The 25,686-nt window shown below is 44.5% G+C and overlaps 1 protein-coding gene across 4 annotated transcripts in view; it reads right to left on the bottom strand.

Annotated features, from left to right (window-relative positions):
* The window catches only part of galt (galactose-1-phosphate uridylyltransferase), a 77,304-nt gene that overhangs the window by 12,345 nt on the left and 39,273 nt on the right, over positions 1–25,686 (bottom strand). For all 4 annotated transcript variants that reach the window (XM_041201367.1, XM_041201376.1, XM_041201385.1 and 1 more), the window contains 2 exons: positions 17,358–17,480; positions 5,211–5,343 (listed from right to left, as the gene is read on the bottom strand). In XM_041201367.1, coding sequence (XP_041057301.1) covers positions 5,211–5,343; positions 17,358–17,480 — 256 coding nt within the window. The remainder of the gene's footprint in view (positions 1–5,210; positions 5,344–17,357; positions 17,481–25,686) is intronic.

The following is a 25,686-nucleotide window of genomic DNA, read 5'->3' as shown; positions in this document are numbered from 1 at the left end:
TCACCGCTACCTCCTCAAGAGCAATTGGGAATGGACAATAAATGCTGGTTTTGCCAGTGATGCCCTTGTCCTGTAAATGATTTTATTTAAAAACACCAGATAATCTGTTTATTCATTGTGTTGGTTGAGAAAGGAAAGTTGGCCAGGACACTGGAAGAATTCCCCTGCCTTTCTTCAATCAGAGTGTCATGCTTTCAATGCTATTGTATGAAAGGAGATATGCCATGGCAATCAATAGAAAGTTAGATAGCTATAGCTACTAATATTGCTGTTAATTGTTATTTGGATTAGTAAAAATAAGCTTAAAATAAAAATTAGCTTAAAACTCAAAAAACAAACCTTCTAGCTAAGTAATATATTAGTTATACCAAAAATAACACCGTTATCAGAGGATAAATTAGATCTAATTTATACATTGCCACTGTCTCCGTTGCAGAACAGATATTGTGTTACAAATGTTCATCATCACTGTGATCACTGACCTACAATGAAACCAGCAAAGCCTCAATTTTAAAATTTTCATCTTTATTTTCAAATTTCTCCATGGCCTCACCCCAGCCTAGATCTGTAACCTCCTTCAACCCTACAACACCCCGAGATCGCTGTGCTCCTGCTATTCCAGCCTCTTGAGCATCCCCGATTTCAATCACTATTATTGCTGTGCCTTTAGTTGCCTAGCTAAGCTCTGAAATTTCCTTCCAAAACCTCTGTACCTCTCCACCTCTCTCTCCTCCTCCAAGAAGCTCCTTAACACTTAGCTCTTGAGCAAGCTTTTGATCACCTGTCCTATTATCTCTTTACATGGCAGAGTGTCAAATTTGGTTGATAAGGCCCCTGTGAAGCACCCTGGGATATGTTACTTCTTTAAAAGTGCAGTGTAAAAGCAAGAATATAGCAAGAAAGCACAACATTCTTATAATGACTGGTGATATAGTCACATTATAAAACAAACTAAAATTTAACTCTCTTCTTGGCGTTGGATTATATTTAATAATAAAACATATTTTCAGCATATCATTTAAAAGAGGCAGCTTAGCCAACACTACTGGAACATTTTTATTGTCCCTTGTTTAAAAGAGTTATGCAATTAACTAAAAGAAACATAGAAAATAGAAGCAGGGGTAGGCCATTCGGCCCTTCGAGCCTGCTCCGCCATTCATTATGATCATGGCTGATCATCCAACTCAATACAAAAACAGAATTACCTGGAAAAACTCAGCAGGTCTGGCAGCATTGGCGGAGAAGAAAAGAGTTGACGTTTCGAGTCCTCATGACCCTTCAACAGAACTAGGTGAATCCAAGGGGGGGGGGGGGGGGGGCGCGGGCGGGGGGGGGGTGGGAGAAGTGGAGGTGGGGTGGTTGTAGGGACAAGCAAGCAGTGATAGGAGCAGATAATCAAAAGATGTCACAGACAAAAGGACAAAAACACAGATGTGTTGAAGTTGGTGATATTATCTAAACGCATGTGCTAATTAACAATGGATGGTAGGGCACTCAAGGTATAGCTCTAGAGGGGGTGGGGGGCATAAAAGATTTAAAAATAATGGAAATAGGTGGGAAAAGAAAAATCGATATAAATTATTGGAAAAAACAAAAGGAATGGGGAAGAAACAGAAAGGGAATGGGGATGGAGGAGGGAGTTCAAGACCTAAAGTTGTTGAATCAATATTCAGTCCGGAAGGCTGCAAAGTGCCTAGACGGAAGATGAGGTGCTGTTCCTGGATGCTGCCAGACCTGCTGAGTTTTTCCAGGTAATTCTGTTTTTGTTTTGGATTTCCAGCATCCGCAGTTTTTTGTTTTTATCATCTAACTCAATAGCTTGCTCCCGCTTTCTCCCCAAATCCTTTGATCCCTTTCACCCCAAGAGCTATACCTAACTCCTTCTTGAAAACATACAATGTTTTGGCCTCAACTACTTTCTGTGGTAGCGAATTCCACAGACTCGCCACTCTCTGGGTGAAGAAATTTCTCCTCATCTCAGTCCTAAAAGGTCTACCCCATATCCTCAGACTGTGACCCCTGATTCTGGACTCCCCCACCATTGGGAACATCCTTCAGCATCTACTCGGTCTAGTCCTGTTAGCGTTTCATAGTTTCTGTGAGATGTTCCCTTATTCTTCTGAACTCCAGCAAATATAATCCTAAACGACTCAATCTCTCCTCATATATCAGTCCCACCATTCCAGGAATCAGTCTGATAAACCTTCGCTGCACTCTCTCTATAGCAAGAGCATCCTTCCTCAGATAAGGAGACCAAAACTGCACACAATATTCCAGATGTGGTCTCGCCAAGGCCCTGTACAATTGCAGCATGACATTCCTGCTCCTGTCCTCGAATCCTCTCACTATGAAGGCCAACATACCGTTTGCCTTCTTTACCGACTGCTGCACCTGCATGCTTACCTTCAGCAACTGGTGTATGAGGACACCCAGGTCTCGTTGCACAATCCCCTCTCTCAATTTATAGCCATTCAGATAATAATCTGCCTTCCTGTTTTTGCTACCAAAGTGGATAACCTCACATTTATCCACACTATACTGCACCTGCCATGCATTTGCCCACTCACTCAGCTTGTCCAAATCAAGCTTCTCTCTGCATCCTCCTCACAGCTCACCCTCCCACCCAGCTTTGTGTCATCTGCAAATTTGGAGAAATTACATTTAGTTCCCTCATCTAAATCATTAACAGATATTGTGAATAGCTGGGGTCCCAGCACCGATCTCTTCAGTACCCCACTAGTCACTGCCTGCCATTCGGAAAAAGACCCGTTTATTCCTACTCTCTGTTTCCTATCTGCCAACCAGTTTTCTATCCATCTCAACACAATACCCCCAATCTCATGCGCTTTAATTTTACATGCTAATGTCTTATGTGGGACTTTGTCGAAAGCCTTCTGAAAGTCCAAATAAACATCCACTGGCTCCCCATCATCAACTCCACTAGTTACATCCTCAAAAAATTCCAGTAGATTTGTCAACCATGATTTCCCTTTCGTAAATCAATGCTGACTCTGTCCAATTCTGCCACTGTTTTCCACGTGCACAGCTATTAAATCTCTCATAATGGACTCTAGAACTTTCCCCACTACTGACAACAGGCTGACCGGTCTATAACTCCCTGTTTTATCTCTACCTCCCTTTTCAAATAGTGGGGTTACATTAGCTACTCTCCAATCTGGAGCAGCTGTTCCAGAGACCATAGAATATCGGAAGATGACCACCAATGCATCCACTATTTCTAGGGCCACTTCCTTAAGTACTCTGGGATGTAGATTATCAGGCCCTGGGGATTTATTGGCCTTCAGTCCCATCAATTTCCCCAACACCATTTCCCTACTAATACTGATTTCTTTCAGTTCCTCCCTCTCACTAAACCTTGTGCTCCCCAACATTTCTGGTATGTTACTAGTGTCCTCCTTTATGAAGACAGAACCAAAGTATGTATTTAGTTGGCCAGCCATTTCTTTGTTCCCCATTATAAATTCCCCTGTTTCTGACTGTAAGGGACCTACATTTGTCTTCACCAATCTTTTTCTCTTCACAGAAACTTTTACAGTCAGTTTTTATGTTCCCCGCAAGCTTACTCTCATACTCTATTTTCTCCTTCTCAACCAATCCCTTGGTCCTCCTTTGCTGAATTCTAAACTGCTCCCAATCCTCAGGTCTATTGTTTTTTTCTGGCCAATTTGTATACCTCTTCCTTGCATCTAATACTATCTCTATTTTCCCTAGTAAGCCAGGGTTTGGCCACCTTTCCTGTTTTACTTGTGCACCAGACTGGAATAAACAATTGTTGCAGTTCACCCATGCGCTCTTTGAATGTTTGCCATTGCCTATCCACCGTCATCCCTTTAAGTAACATTTCCCAATCCATCATAGCCAACTCGCATCTCAAACCATCGTAGTTTCCTTTATTAAGATTCAGGACCCTAGTCTCAGAATCAAGTACTTTACTCTCCATCTTGATGAAGATTCTATCATATTATGGTCGCTCATCCCCAAGGGGCCTCGCACAACTAGATTGCCAATTATTCCTTTCTCATTACACAATACCCAGTCGAGGATGGCCTGTTGTCTAGTTGGTTCCTGGACATATTGGTCTAGAAAACCAACCCGTAAACACTCCAGGAATTCCTACTCTATGGTATTGTTACTAATTTGATTTGCCCAATCTATATGCAGATTAAAGTCATCCATAATTACAGATGTTCCTTTATTAGATGCGTCTCTAATTTCCTGTTTAATGCCATTCCCAACATCACCATTACAGTTTGGGGGTCTATATACAACCCCCACTAACGTTTTTTGCCCCTTAGCGTTTCTCAGTTCCACCCATACAGGCTCCACATCGTCGGAGCTAATATCTTTCCTCACTATTGCGGTTAATTTCCTCTTTAACCAGCAATGCAGCTCTATCACCTTTTCCTTTTTGTCTGTCACTAGGAACATTAAAGAGGCAGAATTACATCCAGGTGAGCATCTTTCCAGTTTTCAAATTTAAAGTAGATTTAGCTTCAATGGTGATGTCATCAACCCTTACATTACTTGCAGCATATTTTGCTATGACTGAGTACAAAGGAATAAGAAATAAGCAATAAATTGTTTCTATATTAGGTTTCTTAATTCCCCCCGCCCACCCCCCTCTTATCCCATTTCACGAGATAACCCTGTCCTCTTCACAAGGCTGCAGTGAACCTACCAAGTGGCTGCTCTTGAGTTGGTCCTATGCTAAGGGCTTTATCCTAAAGATCTGACTGCAATCAGGAATTCCCTACATTGGCAATTATGTACAAGCACACATCCTACAACTCACATTACTGGACCACCTTAATTTTTTAAAAATCCACAATTCAGCTCTGCTTCCTTTGTCAGTTAGCTGGAGAGATCCATATCTCTCTAAAAAGTATATCACGATCATGGCATTGGGTGCATGCCACTTTGACAAGGATGGGAAGTACACAACAAAGATTTCATACTATGTAGGGTTTAATTAATTTATATACATTGGTCACTCACTCCTTTGTGTCATAACTAGCTTCATGTTTTTACTTTGCTCCCATGGTAATGCAATCCATTACCAAATGTTGCAAGCCAAGTTAAAAAATGAATTTTGGCTGCAAGCATCACAGAAAAGGCACCAACTATATAATTAACTACTTTAACCTCCCTCATCTTAACTCTTATTTACAAGTGATATTTTATATTCTTACTGTCCCTTTCTTTATCAGACAAGTCTTGTAAACGAAGAATGTGTCTTCTTGGAAGAAGTAAAGTCTGAAAAGGCCACATAGCCCAATATGGAACAACGACCAACCAATCTTCATTTTCAACCACAATACGTTCCTTCGAAGCCAAAAAAACATTAAAAAAGCATTAAGGACTGTTTACAGCACTCAAACCACATAATTACAATTGGGCAGATATAGGTCCAACATAGCTTTCTAACTTTCACTAGGAACATTAAAGAGGCAGAATTACGTCCATGTGAGCATCTTTCCAGTTTTCAAATTTAAAGTAGATTTAGCTTCAATGGTGATGTCATAAATCCTTACAATTACTTGCATAATACTTTGCTGTGACTGGGTATAAAGGAATAAGAAATAAACAGTGCTTTTTTTAATAAAAGAAAAAAGAAACATGATTTGCTCCTCTTTTAGGTTTATCGCAACCCAGGCAAAAGCAAGTTTGGTCTAGGTTTTTCCTAAACAGTTCTATTAATCACTGGCCTTTGGGGGAGGCCTAAATGAACCCTGAAAAGAATGGGCTTTAGTAATGCATTCAGGAGCCACCCAGCAAAATTTTATGACACACTTTTGATCTTTGCTCTTTTCACACAAATGTTAAATACCCCCTCATAATTTCCTCTGCACTATTTTAACATCATATCTATCTCATTTATTTTAATTTATACCTTTTACACTCAAGCATATCCACGCTTCCTGTCCCATTATTAGAAACCAAGGATATTACCTGCACCTTTTCTCTTTGGTTCACTTTTAAGATGTGATAAAACATGTGATAAAGAAAATTCTACAAGCTCTAGGACATCATATTGGAGGTTACACCGAGATGTGCTGGGTAAACCACCCCTCCACCACACAGGCTCACCGGTAAGGTTTGCAGGGCAATTGCCCTGAATTTCAAACTTCCCCTGGGCAATTGCCCTGCACTGGGAAGCATCCAAAAATGTGATTTAAATCGCAAACTTGGATGGTTCCGGCTGGATTACATCAATAGTTATCCAGGACAAGTTAGAAGAATAAAAACCACTTCTAATTTCTGGATAACGATTGTTCAGCCCCACAACATGGGACTCCCCTCACACCCCCAAACCTCTAGGGGACTCCCGCCAACTACTATCCGCCCCCCACCCCCCCCCCACTCCCCCACCCCCACCACTACACCACTGAACTCCCCCAAACTCCCCGACCCCTCAGGGGTCTCACCCAACTCCCTTGGCTACCCCCACAACTGGACTCCTCCCACTCCCAAGGGACTGCACCCCACACCTCCAAATGGGAACTCCCAGCCCACGGGATTACCTTCACCCCCCCTCCCCCAACCCCTCGCCCCCTCACCAGGCCCAACTGCCACCCCGAACCACCACACCACCCACACCCCCACTCCCCCACAGAAGGCCAAATCCAACAACATCCCCTCCCCCCGACAGGACTGACACACTCCTCAACCTCCGACACCAACACCTCTGCCCCAATCCAAAACCAAACGCCCTCCAAGACCTGACCCATCCCACCTAATCCTACCTATTTACCTTATACACTACCTTCTCCCTGGCCTATCAAGGTCCTTTAAACTTTGCTGAGCCTTTCACTCATCTGCTTTATGGCACCCATGCTGTAAAAAAGGCGTCGTGGCCTCCTTGCATCAAACTGAGCTGCCCTCGATGCTAAGACCCAGGGATGCACTGCACTGCTCACATCTCACCCAGCCTGAATCAGAAGGTCGGGTGAGAATGGATGGCAAAAAATTTGGGTAGGAAAGTAGGAGCAGAGTGACAATCCGGCACTGATTGCCACTCCGAGCAAGTTCAGGCCCATTCTTAGGTTTGTGAATTGACAGCCCAATTCCACTAGTCATTGCTCATCACCTTCCAAAGCATCAAGACTAGGTCAGCTCACATGCTTCAAACTCAATTAATTCAGAACAGCTGAAGCGTCCTTACCCAAGAAGTCTTTGTGTAACAAATTCAGTCCTCACCACATCTCCTTTCCCTGGCCAACAATTCAATACCCTCATTAGCCACTGCCTGCAGCTGAACCAGATGGTTCAAAAAATTGGCTGTTTGATCTAGGTGAGTTTCTGTCCCATAAACTCTCAGTCACCGAAATCACTTACTTCCACCTGTGATATCACCTGTCTCCAACCCATTTTATGCACAAATGACAAAATTCATCATTGCCTCCAAAGTGCCAACATAGCCTTTGGCTGACTGAGCAGAGTATTTGAGGATCAGGATCTTAAGCCCAAGGCTAAGGTCATGGTCACCCAGTAGCAGTGATTCCCATGCTCCAGAGACTTGGATGACCTACAGCAGGCACCTCAAAGCACTGGAGAAGTACCATCAGTGGTGCCTTCACAAGATCCTCCAAATCTGCTGGAAAAAAAAGGTGATTCAACAGCAGCCTCTTCTCCCAAGCCAACCTGCCCAGCATCAAGGTGCTAATCGCTCAAAAATCAGTTCTGCAGGGCAGGACAGGTCATTCTTATGCCCGAGACCAGAATCCCAAAGCAACTGCTCTACTCGGAACTCGGTCACGGCAGGAGACTCCTAGGAGGACAGCGGAAGAGGTGTCCTCAAGGCATCCTGAAAGAGCTCAAACATACCCATCAACAAACGACAGACCCTGGCTCATGGCCCACCAAAATGGAGAAGGCTCAGTCGGGAAGATACCGAACACGTCAAAAGAATTATTGGGAATGTGCAGAGGTGAAGTTGAGGTGTGGAGGGTGCTCCAAACAATCCATCTACCTAAACCTTCATGCACCACCTACCTGCAAGTGGCAGAGTCTGCAGATTGCGCTTTGGATTTATTAGCCATCTCAGAATCCATTGAATTGGAGTGGAATCAAGTTATCCTCAATCCTGAAGCACTCCTAAGAAAAACTTTGGACTCAACTATTTTGAGTAGTCTCCAAGCCAACCTCCGAACTGCCATTCTCCATAATCATCAACTCTGCTATCTATATCCAGACTCGCACCAAGTCCCATTCGCCCATTATTACCTTGTGCTCGCTGACCTATACTGACCTCCTGTACAACAATCCAACAGGTTTAAAATTCTTGCTCTTTTGTTCAGGTCCCTCTATGGCCTGGCCCTTCTCTATCTCTGTAAGCTTCTCTAACATTACAATCCTCAAAAAACACTACTACATTAGCAGTTGAATCTTCAACTATCTAGGCCCTATCCCTTGGAATTCCATCCATAAACCTCTCCTCCTCATTCGCCTACATGAAGATTTTCTTTTTAAAGCCTACCTCTTTGTCACCTGAACTAAATCTCCTACCATGACTCAGTGTCAAATTTTGTCCGATTACACTCTTAGAAGAGCCTTGGGATATTTCACTATGTTAAATGTGCTGTTTGCTGTTGATACAAGAGTGTAATTTTACCTTTCTCATTCAGCCACGTGTACAAAAATGAGTGGAATATCCTGCAAACAGTGGAATTGAGAAAAGCATCTAGAAATAATGAATGACATTAAATCTCACCCCCCTTTCTAATACTAAAAAAATCAAGAAACAAATCACAAAATTCCTCCGAGTGGATAAAAAGAAACCATAAACAGCTTAAAATAGTTTTAATTTTGTAAATGAAGGGGAAAGAAACATCTTGAAGCACATGCAAAATGGCCTCCCAAGTTGTTTACAGGTGTACAAGTCAATACATTGCTCGTCAACCAAGTCTGACATTTCAAATAAATTTAGGGCAATGGACTGCAATGCTACTTTAAAGTACAAAACACTGAGAAGGATTCTCTCTGTAGGCTTCAGAACCTTGCCATCATGATCAAATGGGGTTCAGAAGTCTGCAGTGCTGGGAACAGTCATCCGGCTGGGGTTTTTCTGAATTTGGACAATTAGTGGCTAAGGGGGTGGCTTGCCATCCAACTAAGGACAGCAAGTGGGCTCTTAAAGCTGAAAGGCCAATAGGAGATCCTCCACCACAGAAGCAGCAGCAGGCTGCCCTTACAGGTGAGTGAGAGAGAGGGAAAAGTCCAGTCATCCTCTGACTATAGGCCTCAATAGGCCTTTAACAAGCTGAATTGACCACTCGCTGCTTACAGGCATGCATCTTGGCCAGACCCCCATCCTGCCTCTAAGATGGAAAAGGGGAACCAGAACACCAGCTGGTGGCATGAAACCCCACACCCACTCACTTTGGGTGCCCACACATCAGGGCCTAAAAGTTCAGCCCACATTGACAACAGATTTCACAGATTTTCTGGGCAGCAGAAAGAAATTCTTGCATTTGCACCTAAATGACAGATAATTTTTCAGCTGCTTGTCCTGGACTAGATTGAAATGTGGATCTCTAGCAGTGATTGGCAATCTGTGACAGAGACAGTTGCATCAGCTCAACAAGGTCCCTTAATTCTGAGACTACTTGGTGTTTTAAGGGAACGTGGCATGATCGACAATTTTGGAAACCCAGCTCGATTAATAAAAAGGACCATCAAAAGCGTATATTTGAATAAAATCTGTGTCGACCATGTAATATTCACAGAGATACATACATCAAAACTGCCTCCGAAGCACCAGTGCAATATATTTCTAAATAACTGATCGCAGTTTATATCCATGAAAATTAAAAAGCTGCAAAAAAAATCATGGATTGAATTAATAATTATTGAAAATAATGATTTCTAGATAATTATGATGGCAGTGAACAACTAAATGTATCATTTATCCACTGTGTCCTCATCGAAAACATTTAAGGTATGGTGAAAAAGACACCCAACAATTTCAAACAAGTAGGCTCTGGGCTGTATCTTCTGGTCGGCAAGCGGGGGGAGAGGTGGGGTGATGTGATGTGGGGCGGGTGTCCTGACGTCACCCCGCGTCATTCACGTTTTCAGGTCAGCAGGTGCGCAGCCGATTATGGCCATTAAAAAGTAATTGAAATCATTAACGGTCCTGCGCGTCCAACTTTAAGGTTGGCGGGCAGGCCAGGAGCCCTGGATGGCTTCACAAAAAACATGAAGCCTCATTGTTGGGCGGGATGAGGTTTCGTGAGGGATTTTAAAATTTCAAAATATTTTAAAATAAAAGTTATGGACATGTCCCAAATCTTTTTCTCATCTTTATTTAAAGTTTCCAGTCTGAGCCGATCTCCCTGAGGCGGCAATTTGCCTCAGGGAGATCTGTGCGCTCTTACGCAAGCATGCGCAAGAATGCACTCTCAGCTCAGGGAATCCCCCCCCCCCGCCAAAACCGCAAAGGGAATGCATAGCACTTCCTGGCAGACATCACGCTGAGCGGGCCTCAATTGGCCCGCCCACGTAAAATGGCGGCGTGCCTCCAACCGGGGGCGCCAATCGGGAACCCGCCCACTCGCACCCACTTCTGCACAACCCCCACCCCCCCCCCCCCAATGGGGGGAAAACGTTGCCCTCGGTTACAGAGTTAGCAACACTTATTTTCAAAATTATGTACCAAGATCATGTTGCTAGAAATTATTATCCTCAGGGCCTTAAAATTACATTCATTCAAAAAAGGTTAAACCATATTTATATTTCAAAAATTTCCAATGCTCATAATTATAAAGATGTATAGGATTAAAGAACTATACCAATCAAGCATTTCTAAACGCACAACATCAAGGCCTGAATATTTCCCGCGTCGGGCAGGCTCAGCGGAAGCGGGCAGGTACAGTCACGGAGCCGAATGCCACCCACGATTGGCTCCGCACCACCATTTTACACGGGCAGGCCAATTAAGGCCTCCCAGCATAATACGCAAAGATTAGTGCTCAGCGCTACCTGCGTGGGGGGGGGGAGGAGGGAGAATCAGGGCCAGTGCTCTTTCAGTGCTTCAATCTCCCTGAAGCATGGAGCTGCCTCAGGGAGATTGAAGCGGTTTTTAAAAATTTTTTTTACAGACATTGAAAATTTAATGAACCATGTCCCCTCATGTGACTATGTCACACGAGATGGGACGTGCTTTTATTTTTCACATAAGCCTTTTATTTAAGTAGTAAAAGCTTTAGGAAACCTCATCCTGCTCGTCCTCATCCTGCTTGTGGATGAGGTTTCCTAAAAAATGTAAAGGCCGCTTGGCCTTTTCGCCTGCCCACCAACCTTAAGGTTGGACGGGCAGCACAAACTTGACATTCATTTCTTCGTTAATGGCCTTAATAGACCTATAATCACTTATTGGCGGGCGCGTGACAAAATATCACGAGACAGCGCGATGATGTCGGGACACACGCCAGACGTCATCATGTGTCATTTTACGTCCCAAAGTGTTGGGTCCGCCTCTGCACGCCGACTGAAAAATCGTGGCCCAAGTATTTGAATTGATGTGTGTGTGTGTGTGTGTGTGTGTGTGTGTGTGTGTGTTTGTGTGTGTGTGTGTGTGTGTGGGTGTGGGTGTGTGTGTGGGTGGGTGGGTGTGTGGGTGGGTGGGTGGGTGGGTGTGTGGGTGGGTGGGTGGGTGGGTGGGTGGGTGGGGAGAGAAAAGATTACAGCACACTGCAAACAGGCCAACTTAATACAGAAATCAAGGCACTTTCAGTAAACAATAGAGCTCTTTTAAATAAAAATAAATAAGTAACAAAGAAAATTTAAATTCACAGTATTTTAAATCACTGTGAATTTCACTGTAGCAAGCCCAGAAAAATACTCTTAAAATATGCCTGCACCCAAAGCATCGTCTACCTACACCATTAAATTACACGCTGTAGAGATGTCAGAAGAAATCTTCACCACATGATGAACAGATACAAGAAGAGCTAATAAGAGCTTTGAAGTTTTATCAATTAAGCAAAATGTTGGTACGTTGTGGGAGGAAAATTGTCAATCGTCCTTAAAAGGACAGGAAAGAAAAACAAGAAGATGCAAACAGCGTGTTATGTTTCTGCTGGTTCAGGGATCTGTCAAAATCACTAAATTGGTGGAAGGAAGGCATCAGCTGTACTATTTCAAACAAAACCTTTGGTGATGGTTCCCACAGTTTAAAATCAAGAACCTAACATACCTCAGTAAGATAAGAGATCAAAAGCGGAAAGCAGTCTGCTTGCATTTGTTGTCAGCAGATTTGGTATTTTCCAGCATCTTAGGGTCAAGCAGGTTACAAGTGCTGACTTGCAATGGCACTTGTTTCTCATCTTGATGTACATTCTTTGGTTGCTTCTGACAACTTAAAGACCACTACACATTTCTTAGAAATGGGATAAAAATTAAATTCTTCTGTACTGAAGATTAGCTTCACTCTTTCCTGATGCTTACTGCTGGCAGGCAGAATTTTTATTGATTTGTGATAACCTGCCCCATGCCTCTCTAGACACAGGAACTACGAAGTCTAAGATAACAAATATCAGCACCAAGCGATCACAGACTAGGGGCGGGATTTTCCCATGTTTTCTGCGGTAGGCTTAATGGCGGGTGGGGGGAGAGTGAATGTGGCAGCAGGTCCAAAAATCAGTTCCACGCTGATGTGAAATAACGGTGGGATCGTCATCGCCACGGCGTGTCGCATTGCCCGCCAGAGTCCAGCGTGAAGTCGATTTGCCTTCCACTGATAAGATGCCCAACCGGAATCTACCCCCACCACCACCACCCCCATCGTCTGTGATGTCAGCAAGAAATCCAGAGCACATCTGGACCAAACATGGCGTGTAAAAGTCAGGACTTGCCTTGGGCAGCTCACAGAGATCCGAAGAGATGATGGAGGCCTCCTGCGATCGGAATCTGGAGCACCATGTGCAGCACTGGCTGGGTGGAGCATTAACCACGTGGATCTTCTCTGCACAGCAACTTCGCCCAGGGATCGGACCATCATCCATGGACTTCACCCAGGGATCGGACCCTCTAGCGGCAGATGGAAGGCTGCAGGAAGTATTATTGGGTGGCAAGGGTCTGTTGCTGGGTGCGGGAAAGAAGAATAGGAGATTAATGAAGAGGTGGTGCATGGCCTTGAGGGGAAGGGGGAGGTCAAGGTGCCCTGTCCCCTTCTCGCATAGCCACTGCAGAAGCTCGCCCATGGCTACCGCGGTGGAGTGCAGGTCTGTGCACATCAGCAGAATCTGCAGGACTAGGATCGCCATGGAGACCCCGGTGCATGCACATGTCAGCGCTACTTCATTAGCCAGTACATGGATGGACTCCTCCACCTCGTGTACCATCCTGCTGAAGGCCTCTAACACCTCTGCGTGATGTTCCCTCTCCTCTTGCTGCCTCACCACCACAAGTTGGAAGGCCGATTCCAGAAGCCCATCATCGGACTCAGACCTCACAGGAGCCACCTCCCCAGCACTCCTCCATGGGCCAGTGAGCTCGGCTGACCCTGCCTCTTCCTGCTGCGGACACTTGTCCATGCAGTGTCCACCAGAGAGTGAGGCCCTTCCTACACTAGAGCTAAGACCCACCAAGGTGTGTGTCTCTGGGCAGGTGGAGGGTGCAGGTGAAGGGTGCAGGTGAGTGCTGTGACGGCTGTACAGTTGCACTTTGTTCTTCTGTGATGTCCTCGCTCCCCTCCAGGCTTGGGCTTGTGTTGGAGCTGGACAGGGCTTTTTTTTGTTCAGCCCTTGCCCTCTTCCTGGTGGCACCTGTAAGTGAGAGAAGAGAGAATGAGTGACAGCATGAGCTGCCTCCAAAATGGAGGCACCCTTGGCCCTGAAGTTTCTATGACATGCATGGATTCTTACTGGTTGGAGACTACACGCCAATCACTTCACCTGTAATGACCCGGTCCCACTCCACCCCTGCCAGCTGGGCTGCCTGCTCAAACTCTGTCACCTCCTTCAGGTGTGGCCGACCCCCTCCCGTCTTCTCCCCCTCTCGCCAGTTATGGCTTAACTTCTCAAACTCAAAGAGAACCGAGAAGATGGGGGTTGACAGGAATTGTATTTAACATCCATTTTTACATAGAAATTTCAACATTTTTCTCATGCTTCCAGTCTTAGGGATAATCCACTGGATTGTGTGACATGTCATGGATGCATTGCAGGTTGTCCAGGAGAGCTCAGGGCCACCACCATCCTGTGCGGTGAGCCCATCCAGACCACGCCCCAAACACCCCATCCTTCCAGACAGCATGTGAGCTCTGTCCATGTGGAAGGGTGAGGGGGGCACAGTGCTCTCTCCACCTGCAGAGAATGGACTGCAGTGGGGCTATGAGGCATGACTTATGGCATTGCCACTGAGGACTATTTCCCCTGTACGATTCATTGAGGTTAGTGTAGCAGTTGAGTGTTCACTTACCCCGGCCACGCGGATAGGTCATTCATTCTCTTCCAGCCTTGGAGGGCTGACCTGCACTGGAAGCCCCGGGTGCTGACTGTGGCACTGACCTGCTCCCACGCAAGGCTGGTTTTCCTGATCGGCCGCCTCCTCCCATCAACAGGGAACAGGGCATCCCTCCAGGCCTCCACCTGGTCAAGGAGTATACCTAGTTATGAGTCACTAAACTTTGGCACCAGAGGCTCCTGTCCCCTCTTGCTATATTGATCGGCCTTGTTAGTAAGTTGCAGTTCTGGGCACCTTTTAAATATGGCGCCTGGATGTGATGATGGGGCACACACCATCCAGCCAGCCTGCCCTGCCGCACAATACGTCAGGAAACACCCGAGTGCATAATAAATGAAGCTGGGATCGCATGATACTGTGGGAATTCCTGTTAGTTTCTGCGATCAGAAACACTCTTCATCCCTGCCCCAGTCATGGGACTTGGTCCCAGAAGGTAAAATCCCACCCTAAATATATCATGGGTGTAGTTACCTGTAGGAATTTTTAAATTAGTGCATTCCCTTGGTTTGGTCAACATCTGAAAGTGACAGTCTGAAACTCTCTTGACACTTCCCTTTCTCAACAACACAACTTCACCACTTTCTACAGAGGGTGACCTCACTATCCAAATCGTTCTTATTCTCTCTGAGCAATATAAAAAAGAAACATTAACTTATAGAATGAAAATAGAAAATGTTGGAAATGTACAATTCATCGATCAGCATTTGTCACTACTTGCGCTAATCCAGCTTCTCCCATATCAAAATATGTTAAAGCACTTGAGACAATGAATTACTTGTTATTCAAAGGTAACACCCAGGATGGCAGCGGTGGGAAGCTCGGCAATGGTCATTGAAGGAGTGATTGTTACGTTTAGCAGTGTCTAAGCTTTTCTATTAATTGTTACCTAAGTTCTGGATCTAGCTAAGTAGGGTATGGAACAATATGGATAGTGTGTGCCTTTACTTCAGGCATACAAAGGCTCTGGCCAGGAATTTTCAACAACATAAATTGGCAGGTTGTGCAGAAATTTCCTGCGAATCTCATTAGCACACATTGAAATTAAAATTCAGCAGGAATGCTTAAGAAAAAGCAATCATGGTACCTTTGCAATTTTTAAAACCAAAAATTTTGATGCCACAAAAATGTAGATATAGAAAGTACTCCACAGAGTGGCTGAGAATGTTAGTGCAGATTTCACAGAATTGATACAAAATATTGTGGAGGTTTGCGGGTAGTGTATAAATAAGATACAGGTCATTGACACCAGAACTTCCTCAGCATTATGTGCCAAAAATCTGCATTTCACTGTACTCATCATTTCAGCATCTTAAGTTTTCAGGAAATTCCAAGTCATACCGTCTGTGTGAATGTCAGTAACATGATTTGGACTGACTTAAAAAGGAAACTGGATTCTTGAATAGATGCAGGATATTCAAATCTTTGAACTTTTATTAATGTTATAACTGTATCATTGTTTACACATAAATACTTGGGGAAATCATTTTCTGCACCTTTCTGAATGATCAATATCTTAAGCTGAAAAAGGTATATAATCCTAAAGACCAATTACAAATTCACATTCTCCACCTAAAATTCCATATTCTTAAATATTAAATATTCTTTTAATACTGGACTCTGCTGCTGAAACATTAGAGCTTGTTTCAGAAGGAAATAAAATATTCTAATGGCAGCCCCACTTGCTCTGAAACATGTGCCTTCAGTTTCTTGCTGTCAGGAGCAAAGGAGATGAAGCTGAACAAATGCAAGATTTTCTTCATATGTTTTTCAAACAATCCATACTAACTGATCCATTGCCATGAATGACATGTACCTTTTCTATATCATAACTATGTTATTGTTAAAAAAAATCTAAATGAATGCATTACATCCACATCAGCTGGCTCAGTGAGAAGAACATGATCCAATTACAGAAGTAATCTGTCCATTTCAATTAGTAATTGATTTCTGATTGAGCACAGGCCTGTAATAGACCAGCACTTTGGGTACTAAGTCTGGTCTTCACATTAGTTAGTAACTAATTTGTGAAGTAAGTAAGGGCCAAATTAGTGCCAAATAATTTAACAATGTAGCAATGTTACACAAGCAGTTTCTCTATTTTTTTGAAAAGGAAGGACACTGTTTACATTTACACATGAATACACACATAATCATCAAAAAATATCTAGAATCTGCAGACCCCTTATTCCAGAATAAAAATCATCATCTTTCAGAGAGGGGAGAAAATAAAGAAAATAAAGACAGCAAGCTCTCCGTGCTGGTGATATTATAATGAAACATTTTAAAGGGATGGCTTTCTCACAGGAGACAAGGAAACACAGTCCCACACAATCCAGGGGAAAGTCTCTTGTGCACTGCCTAGTAGCCAGTTATATAGTAAAGTTGATATAAGACCCAAGAACAAGTCAGCTGCGCGGTGACTCAGAGCAGCTGGAGGAAAAAATGTACTCACATACGATGGGTAAATAAACATTCAGGATTTTTTCAGCACTGTAATTTGGATTTTTTTTCAAATAGTAGAAATAGAATGCAGTCCAAACAAAAGACCTACTACAAGTGATTATAGCATTTAACATTTAGTCTAGAGGAACACATGCAGGTAGGCAACATCTGAAGTAAACCATGACAAAAGCCTGTAAATGCTAAAGACATGGTGAGTGGAACAATTTACAAGTCTAGTTAAATTACTGAGCATCATGTCCATTTTCCCAGGATGAAAGCCACTACACAGCTGAGCTCCGTTCATTCTCTTAGCCTCATTGCATGAAAACATAATAGTAAATAAAGTGAAGGAGACGTGCAGGTAAAGTCAACCAAGTAAAGGCAAAATGTTATTCGTACATAGAATCTATCAAGATATTAAAAATAACCTTTTTTTGAGTTTCTAACTTGGCATACTCCACCAGCATTGGCATCCTGTGGCAGTTGTAATGGTCGCGTTGTGTTTGATCAGCTATTCGTGGCTCATTGGGAAGAAAAGTACTGGCCCACACCTGAAAGATGCAAAAATAATTCTCCTGTGAAACCAAACATCAGACTTTAAATATGTTAGCTTGTGAAGATGTCTGAAGGCCAAATATAACCAACTAATTTGACCAGTGACATTTTGATCCTTCATAAAAGTACACAACTGATAAAGATTTAGATTTTCTTTTTCTGTACTACGACAGGATTTGAGCATTCAGAAGAGAAATAAGAGCAATTGAGGTGCTACGAGAGTATCAGGATTCTGGCTATGGTGCTAAGTTCCCAATTGGTAAACTTCCAATCAGATTCGGATATGAGAGACATTGATAAGTCATTGTCAACTCTTGTCAACCAGATTTATTTGCAATGAACTGACACCAGATTGACTGCCCATCCATTTGTCTGGGAAAATATGCACTCTTTATATCTGAAAAAGCAGATTAAAATGGCGGCAGGGGTGGTATAAAACAAATTTTTACAATTAAGGCAGGATAAAATGCCCCTGTAAGAATTAATTTGTTTGGAGGCAAAATCTTATATTAATTTTGCTGTTTTGTGTTTTCCTTCTACATCCTGTTAAATTTACTTTGATGAATTCAGTTTCTGTTCTATAGCTTCTATCCTCAGAAATTTAACACTAAACCAAAAAAGTTACACGTGGATCCCCAAATTAAACTAGAGACTCTGAAGTAAGTTATTTCCTATGTATGATGATATCCAGGTGCACTGAGGGTCTGCGCCAACATGAAGATATCCAGGTGCATCGCATGCACATTAGAGGGTTCTGCATTTAATTTCAGGAGACAGAGTAGACGTTCTCTTGCATTCCTGCGATGGAGTTACCCGAGACCTTTCACACCAGCGGATCTAGTCGAATTGTCACATGGACAGAAATATAATATAGTGAAGACTTGTAACTTTTGGGGTGGGGAGCTTTGCTAGGTTTCTTAACAAGACCATTAGAATGGAATACTTGGAATATTTGTCAGTCAATGCAGGACAATTTCTGTTCCTTTATTAAATTTTAATGGAACCTGGCATTTCAGACTTGCCTGAGAGCCAATCTGGAGCCGCCCAAACTCAGCTGAGTTAAATGGGTCATTTTTGGGTTGGCAAGCTATAATTAGTGGAGTACCACAGGGATCAGTGCGGGGGCCTCAACTATTTACAATCTACTTCAATGGCTTGGGTGAAGAGACCGAATGTATGCTAAATTTACTGATGACACCAAGGCAGGTAGGAAAGTAAGTTGTCAAGAGGAGGTAGAGTCTGCAAAGGGATATAGACAGGTAAAATGAGTGGGCAAAAATTTGGCAGATGGTGTATAATGTGGGAAAATGTGAACTTGCCCATTTCAGTGGGAAGAATAAAAAAGCAGTATGCTATCTAAATGGAGAAAGAACTCGAATGGTACAGAGGGATCTGGGTGTTCTGGTACATGAGGCATAAAATGTTAGTACGCAGGTACAACAAGCGGTTAGGAAGGCAAATGGAATGTTGCATTTATTGCAAGAGGAATGGAATATAAAAGTAGGGAAGTTTTACTGCAGCTGTACAGGGCCTTGATAAGACCACATCTGGAATACTGTGTACAGTTTTGGTTACCTTATTTGAAAGAAAGGAAATAGGGCAGGATTATCCGGCCCCACCCGCCACTGGGATCATGCAGTCCTCCTGCAAGTCAATGGACTTTAGGCTGGCCCGCCGCCTCCCCACAGCAGGTCCTTCCAGGCCAGAAAATCCCAATAATTGCGTTAGAAACAGTTCAGAGAAGGTTCACTCGACTCATTCCTGGGATAAGGGGCTTATCTTATGAAGAAAGGTTCAATAGGTATAGGCCCAATCTACTCGAGTTTAGAAAAATGAGAGGCAACCTTATTGAAATACGTAAGATCCTGAGGGGACTTAATAGGGTAGATACCAGGAGGGTGTTTCCAGTTGTGGGGGAGGCTAGAACTAGGGGACACAGTTTAAGAATAAGAGATCTCCCTTTTAAAGACAGAAGTGAGGAGAACTCCTCTGAGAGTCATTAGCCTGTGGAATTCTCCATCCAGAAAGCATTAGAGGCTGGGTCACTGAATTTATTTAAGGCAGAGTTATCCAGGCTTTTGGTAGACAAGGGAGTCAAGAGTTATGGAGGGCAGACAGGAAACTGGAGTAGAGACCACAAGCAGGTTAGCCATGATCTTAATGAATCGCGGAGCAGGCTTAAAGGGCTGAATGGCTTACTCCTACTCCTAAGTTCTATGTTCCTATGACCCAACGTTCAGCTGGTAAATAGGTTTCTAGCACTGGGCAGTCCTAGATCAACAATGTACTAGTCCAAAGCAATGAGCCCATCAAAATCAATGGAGTCACTCCAGAGTGTATGCAGCTCCCCCCAACAGCTCACATCTTCAGAGATCCAAGTGCACTTCAGAGACTGCAAACCGACAAGATCCATAATGGCAGGTCTCTCAAGCAACAAAAACAAAACTGTTTCAACAAAGGTTAATTATTGTCAAATAGACACTGGGAAAATACTTTGAACAGAAAGTACTTGCCCAAAAATTAGATTTACAAAGATTCAGCAAATAGTTGACAAAAACAGATTCCTTCATGGGGAATATTTAAAATGTTGTTTAAAAAGTTTCTTTACAGAGCAGACCATCAGCCAACATAAACCATGGTTCCATATCTTTTTGAACCTTTTTTGTATACATTCTGTTCCTTCCTGCATTTTCCAGTTGCTTTTCCTTGCCTGTATACACAAGTAGAAAACAACCCAAAAACAAAACTGGTTCCAGCCTTACATGTGATTCTTTTGGAAACAATTATTTCCAGTGTCACTGCGAAGTCGCCCGCCAAATATGAACCCATTTCTCTCTTCAAGAAGCTCGCTGATTTGCTGGTTATTTCCAGCTATCTTTCTTTTCATTGCTTAAACACATTTTGGATTATTCTGAAATATTTATAATTAACAATTTTTCTCATTTTACTGCAATTCCGTTTCTCTTCGGTCTTCGCTTCTTTCTATTGCTGTATAATTCTTCTGCTCAAGTCTCTCTGCATTTTAGTTGCTATCCTTATTAATTTTTGTTAGAGTTTTTGATTTTTGCATCTTTTTCAGTCCATTCTCCTTTTCTCCTCTTTTATTTGCTGTTCAACACCCCAAAGGGTAACAAAGGGCTGACTACTATACAATAGGAAAATGACTGCTCAGATTCTCAAAACGTCAGGGAAAATATACACAGCAATCAGTGCAGCCACAGGATCACTTTAGTAGAACGTAGGAACACAGCCTCCAGCTAAACACTGGAAAGACCAAAACCATCTTTGGCTCTTGCTGCTGACTCTTATATTATTGCCGCAGATTCATCCCACCCCTTGACTCAGACTGAAGCAGACTGTTTGCAACTTCAGCATCCCATGTAGTCTTGAGCTCAGTTTCTGAGCTCTGTCCTCTCTATCACAAAGAACCCCTACTTCCACATTGATAATATTGCCTGTCCCCTCTCTACCTCAGTCTATCAAATGCTAAAACCATCATATATGCCTTTCTCACTTGGAGATATAATTCCTCAAATGTTCTCCTTGCTGGGAAACTACTCTTCACAATCTCAAGATTCTCCAAAACTATTCTGCTTGTACCTTGTTCTGTGCTAAATCTCATTTGCCGATCATCCCCGACCTAGGAGACCTACACTGGTTCCCAGTCTAATCCCTCCATTGCCTCGCAATCTCCATAACCCCACCTCTAACACAAGCTTCAGTGCTCTCATCCTATGGCTCAAGTTTTTTGGGCATCTCCTCCCCATCTCCTCCAGTGAATATGCCTTTGGCCACACAGGCCCTCATGCTCAGGAAATTTCTATCTAAACCCCTCCATTTCCCTTTCCTCCTTCAAGAATCTCCTTAGCCTGACACTTCTTCAGTTGCCCCTATCTAATTTTTAATTCTTTGGTTTGAGGTCCATTTTCCCCACATTGTTGAAATGCCTAGAGAATTTGGTTGGGATTTTCCAACCCAGTCATGGCGGGACCCACCACAGAAGATTCGACGGCCCAGCCAGAAGTCCACTGACTTTTGGCGGGACCAGACGATCCCTGTGGCGCAGAGGGCTGAAAAATCACACCCTTTATCTATGTCCCAGGTGCTATATGAATGCAGCATGTCAATGTTGTAAGGGCATTATATTCCCTTTTAACCACCTCCAATTGACTGCATCTTTGGCTTTCTGCTATCGTACATTCCAAAGTCTCAGAACCCTTCACATGAAGACTTTTTTTGGCATTTGCTTTTAATGCACTTGGGTTCAGCTGCCGTGTTCTGGGTTCCCTTGCCAGGAGGATGAATCATTCTGTCATTACCTGGTCTAGCCACAGAAATGGAAGGTCACAGGAATTCCTTCTTGTATCTATATGTGGTTGCAGAGCATAGGAATTCCAATAGAAGTTAATAGTGTAACCCTTCTCACTCACTAAAGCAGGTAGTTTCCAATTAGGCTTAGGAACAGATATAGCACAGAGGCTCCCTCTGGTGTATGAAGCAATCACTGTGCATTACTCTTTAAAATATAAAATACATTCACATTTTTAACTTTTTTTCATTGGTGGGATACAGACATCACTAGCAAGGTCAGCATTTATTGTTCATCCCCAGTGGCCTTTGCAAAGGTGGCAGTACAAGGAGAAAGCTCACCCCCACTTAAGGGTCTCAACTGGCATGAGGATGGGTGTACGAGGCCTTACCGCTGCCCATTAAATTGCAGCCAAAACAGTGGTGGACGGGTAGGCAGTGAGAAAGGGACCCATGGGCCAGAATTTTACGTTGCAGGATCAGGCACGCATCTGAACCGACCCAGTAGGAAATCACGCGAGAAAATGTCAGGCGCGTATCCCGACATCATCGCTCCATCGTGCCATATTATGATTGGCAGAAGTGCACAGGAGTCGGAAGCATATCCACCAACGATTAAACTGGCAATTAAGCCAAAAGGCAACAGATTAAAATTTTACGAGGCCTGCTTTTGTGGCACGATTTTGCGGTCGCGCATGGGCCACACAGTCAGGCGGCCATCCTGTTTTATTGCAACATCAATCCAAGGTGGGATAAAAGTCGAAAAATGACAATGTGAGTAGGTAGGAGTTTAGGTGAGAATTGGCTGTAGGTGGTTTTCTGACAGTTCATTGCATTTCCAGTGTTTTCTGCAGGACTCTTCGATTTACAAGTTTTCTTAGGGGCTCTCTATCGAATGCATCCTTCAAGGAACTATCCTGTGCCATCTGCATTCTAGCAAATGGGGATTGCCTATTCTGCTGGAAGGACCTCATCCTCTGAGGAGGAGAGGGCCAGAAGAAAGCTGAGGACTGGTGTCCGCAGGCAGTGTCCCAGAGAGTGACCTATTGGATGGCAGGCGCAGCCAGGAGAGGTGCAGGGCCAGCAGGAAATGCAAAGCAGAAGGATCTGCAGAAGACAACGTTACCCTGCAGCGAGAGTCTACAGGCAGCACTCTAGCTACTTGGACATGTCAGAGCTCCAGTGCTGAAGGAGGCTCTACCTCTTCAGGGAGACAGACCTCCATTTGCCAGATGAATGGCCCAGAGATCGACTCAAACTGTGCTGGTGGTCACCCGATGCCAGGTGATTTAAGGTGATTTTTGCCTCCGGTTCCTTCCAAGGGCCAGTGGGAGATCTGTGCTGTTTCCCAATCTGCTGCCTCAGCTACACCAAGCTGGTCACGGACGTTCTGTTCAGATGGGTGATAAACTTCATTCATTTCCGGACCAATGAACTCAGCCAGGCTGAGCGAGGCAGTTGCTTCTCTGCCATTGCTAGGTTCCCCCGCATCCAGGGTCTGGTAGATTGCACTCATGTGGCCATAAAGGCGCCAGTAGGTGAGTCGGGTGCCTGCATCAACAGAAAGGGCATCCACTGCATCAACGCCCAGATTGTTTGCAACCACAGGACACAGGTTTTTCAAGGTCTGCGCCAGGTACCTAGGCAGCTCCCATGATGCATATGTATATCCTGCAGCACTCCCAGTTGCCAAGGCTCTTCATTGCTCCAGTTCAGTTGGATGGTTGGTTCCTGGGCGACAAATGCTATCCCCTGAAAAGGTGGCTCATGACGCCACTCCAACATCCAAGGACAGACGCGGAGGAGAGGTACAATAGAGGTCATGCTGCTACAAGGGCAGTAATTGAGAGGACCACTGACCTGCTCAAGATGAGGTTCTGCTGCCTGGACCGATCAAGGGGAGCACTACCATATCCTCCAGAGGGAGTCTTGCTCACAGCCTTTGTGCACTGTGCTCTGCACAATTTGGCTCCTTCACAGGAGGACCTTTTGGATGATGAATACAGTGAAGCAGCTCCCCAGGCCACAGAGGACGATTCAGCTGATGAGGAGCCAAAGGGAGCCCAGGGTTAGGACGTGGTTACGGAAGCGATGAACCTTATGGGAGGCAGGGAGACAGGGGAGGCCTTGATTCTCCGTTCTTTCAGCTCAGCATCCAAGGCATGGCTTGTAAGTGAGGGCCAGGGTGATGCCGCCTTACTGAATGTTCCTGATAAGACCATCCTGTGACCCCCTCTATGTCAACTGATGACCTCTGAAATAAAGTTTGCAGCCCTTCCAGTCTGTCACAAACCACTCCCATGCCCAACGCCTATGAGAAACATAAAGCACATTCAGACCATAAAACAAAATAACATCTTTAAATGATGGTCATGTTTACACAATTTGAATATAGAACAAGCTTCAACTGAAGGAATATCATTGGTGACAACCCTTTGTGTTTATAGTGCTGTAAGCTTCCGCTTGTGAGTGCTGCGTCTTGGTGCCTCCCATGCCCCCTCCAAACCCTCACTGTCAGGGGCATTAGAGGCAACCCTGCTGACAGTGATGTCCTGTCGGCCCTGATGACCTTGGCGGACATTCTCCAGCTGGCGCAGCCTGTGCAGGGAGGAAGAGTTCAGCACCATGGCTGGGCACTCCTCAGTTGTTGCAGCCATCAGATGCCACGGGCACTGGCAGAGGGACAGAGGAGCTGTTGCCTTCATCTGGAACGCCCGGAGAGGAGCCCACAGGTGTGACATGCAGCTGGTCTGCCAGTGTGAGGTTGGTTTGAACCTTCCTGCTCACCAGTGAAGAACAGGCACTTAGCAGAGTGACTAGGTGCCTCACCTACTGAGGTCACTGCCAATGTGTGGGCTTGCAGGTCCAAGCGCAGCCCCAGAAACCCCTGATTCGATTGCTGTAGCCAATCGGAGCTCTGGATCAACGCAGTGCTCATGCTCTGCACAGGCTCCTCCATGACAGAGGCCATGACATGCAGACCTTCATGAATCTTTGCCAGATTCTCCCGCACATCCCGCTGGACATCCAGCATCTGCCACCTGATGGACGACTCCGGAGGCCTCAGGCTCAGCATCGCCCTGGTTCCCAGCAGTTCCCTGACTGCCGGTGTCCTGGGCACTCTCTGCTTCCACCAGTTCCTCAAGTGAGTGTGGTCTGCCCTCACCACCATGCAGATCCATCTGATCTGATTTGGTACTGACCACCAACGTGCCTGTGTCTGCGCTGGTGCTTGGTTCAGGGAGATGAGGTGACACGGGTGCATCCGTCTGTAGTTCATCCTCGGGTGTCAAGAGAGAGTCCTCAGAGTCGTGAGGATAGTGCTTCTGAGGGAGGAAGAGAATATGTCATTGATTACATTGTAACAAAGTGACTGTGCAGGCACAATGGTTGCTTGTTAAATGGACAACTGCCTCATTGAGGCACTGTGATTGGATGAGCAATGGGGACTGTTGATTTGAACTTCTCAGTGGAGATGGCACGATCCTTCATCTCTTACACACTTGCCCAGTCTCTCACCTGTCCACTGGACTCTTACCTTCTTCTGAAACCCCTGCCTCTCTGCAACCTGCGGACGTTGCTCTACGCTCGCACTCCATGTCCAAAGCGTCCATCTCAAACTTGGAAAGTATCAGCAGGTTGGGCACCCCACCACCTGTTCGTGCACACTCCAGCACATTAATGGCTTCTCTTCCCCTATATGGGCAAAAGTGTATTCATTTGTGCGCCTTTACCTGTTTTGCTTTTGTCTTGCTCACTTTCAGTGAAGCATTTACACAAAGTGGGGATATCTGCATGATTATAAGTGTTAGCAAATGGGATTAAGTAGGTAGGTCAGGTGTTTCTCACGTGTTGGTGCAGACTCGATGAGCCGAAGGGCTTCTTCTGCACTGT

This window comes from Carcharodon carcharias, chromosome 1 (genome assembly GCF_017639515.1).
Source record: "Carcharodon carcharias isolate sCarCar2 chromosome 1, sCarCar2.pri, whole genome shotgun sequence".
NCBI classification, from domain to species: Eukaryota; Metazoa; Chordata; class Chondrichthyes; order Lamniformes; family Lamnidae; genus Carcharodon; species Carcharodon carcharias.
This window is presented reverse-complemented; position numbering and strand designations above follow the sequence as displayed.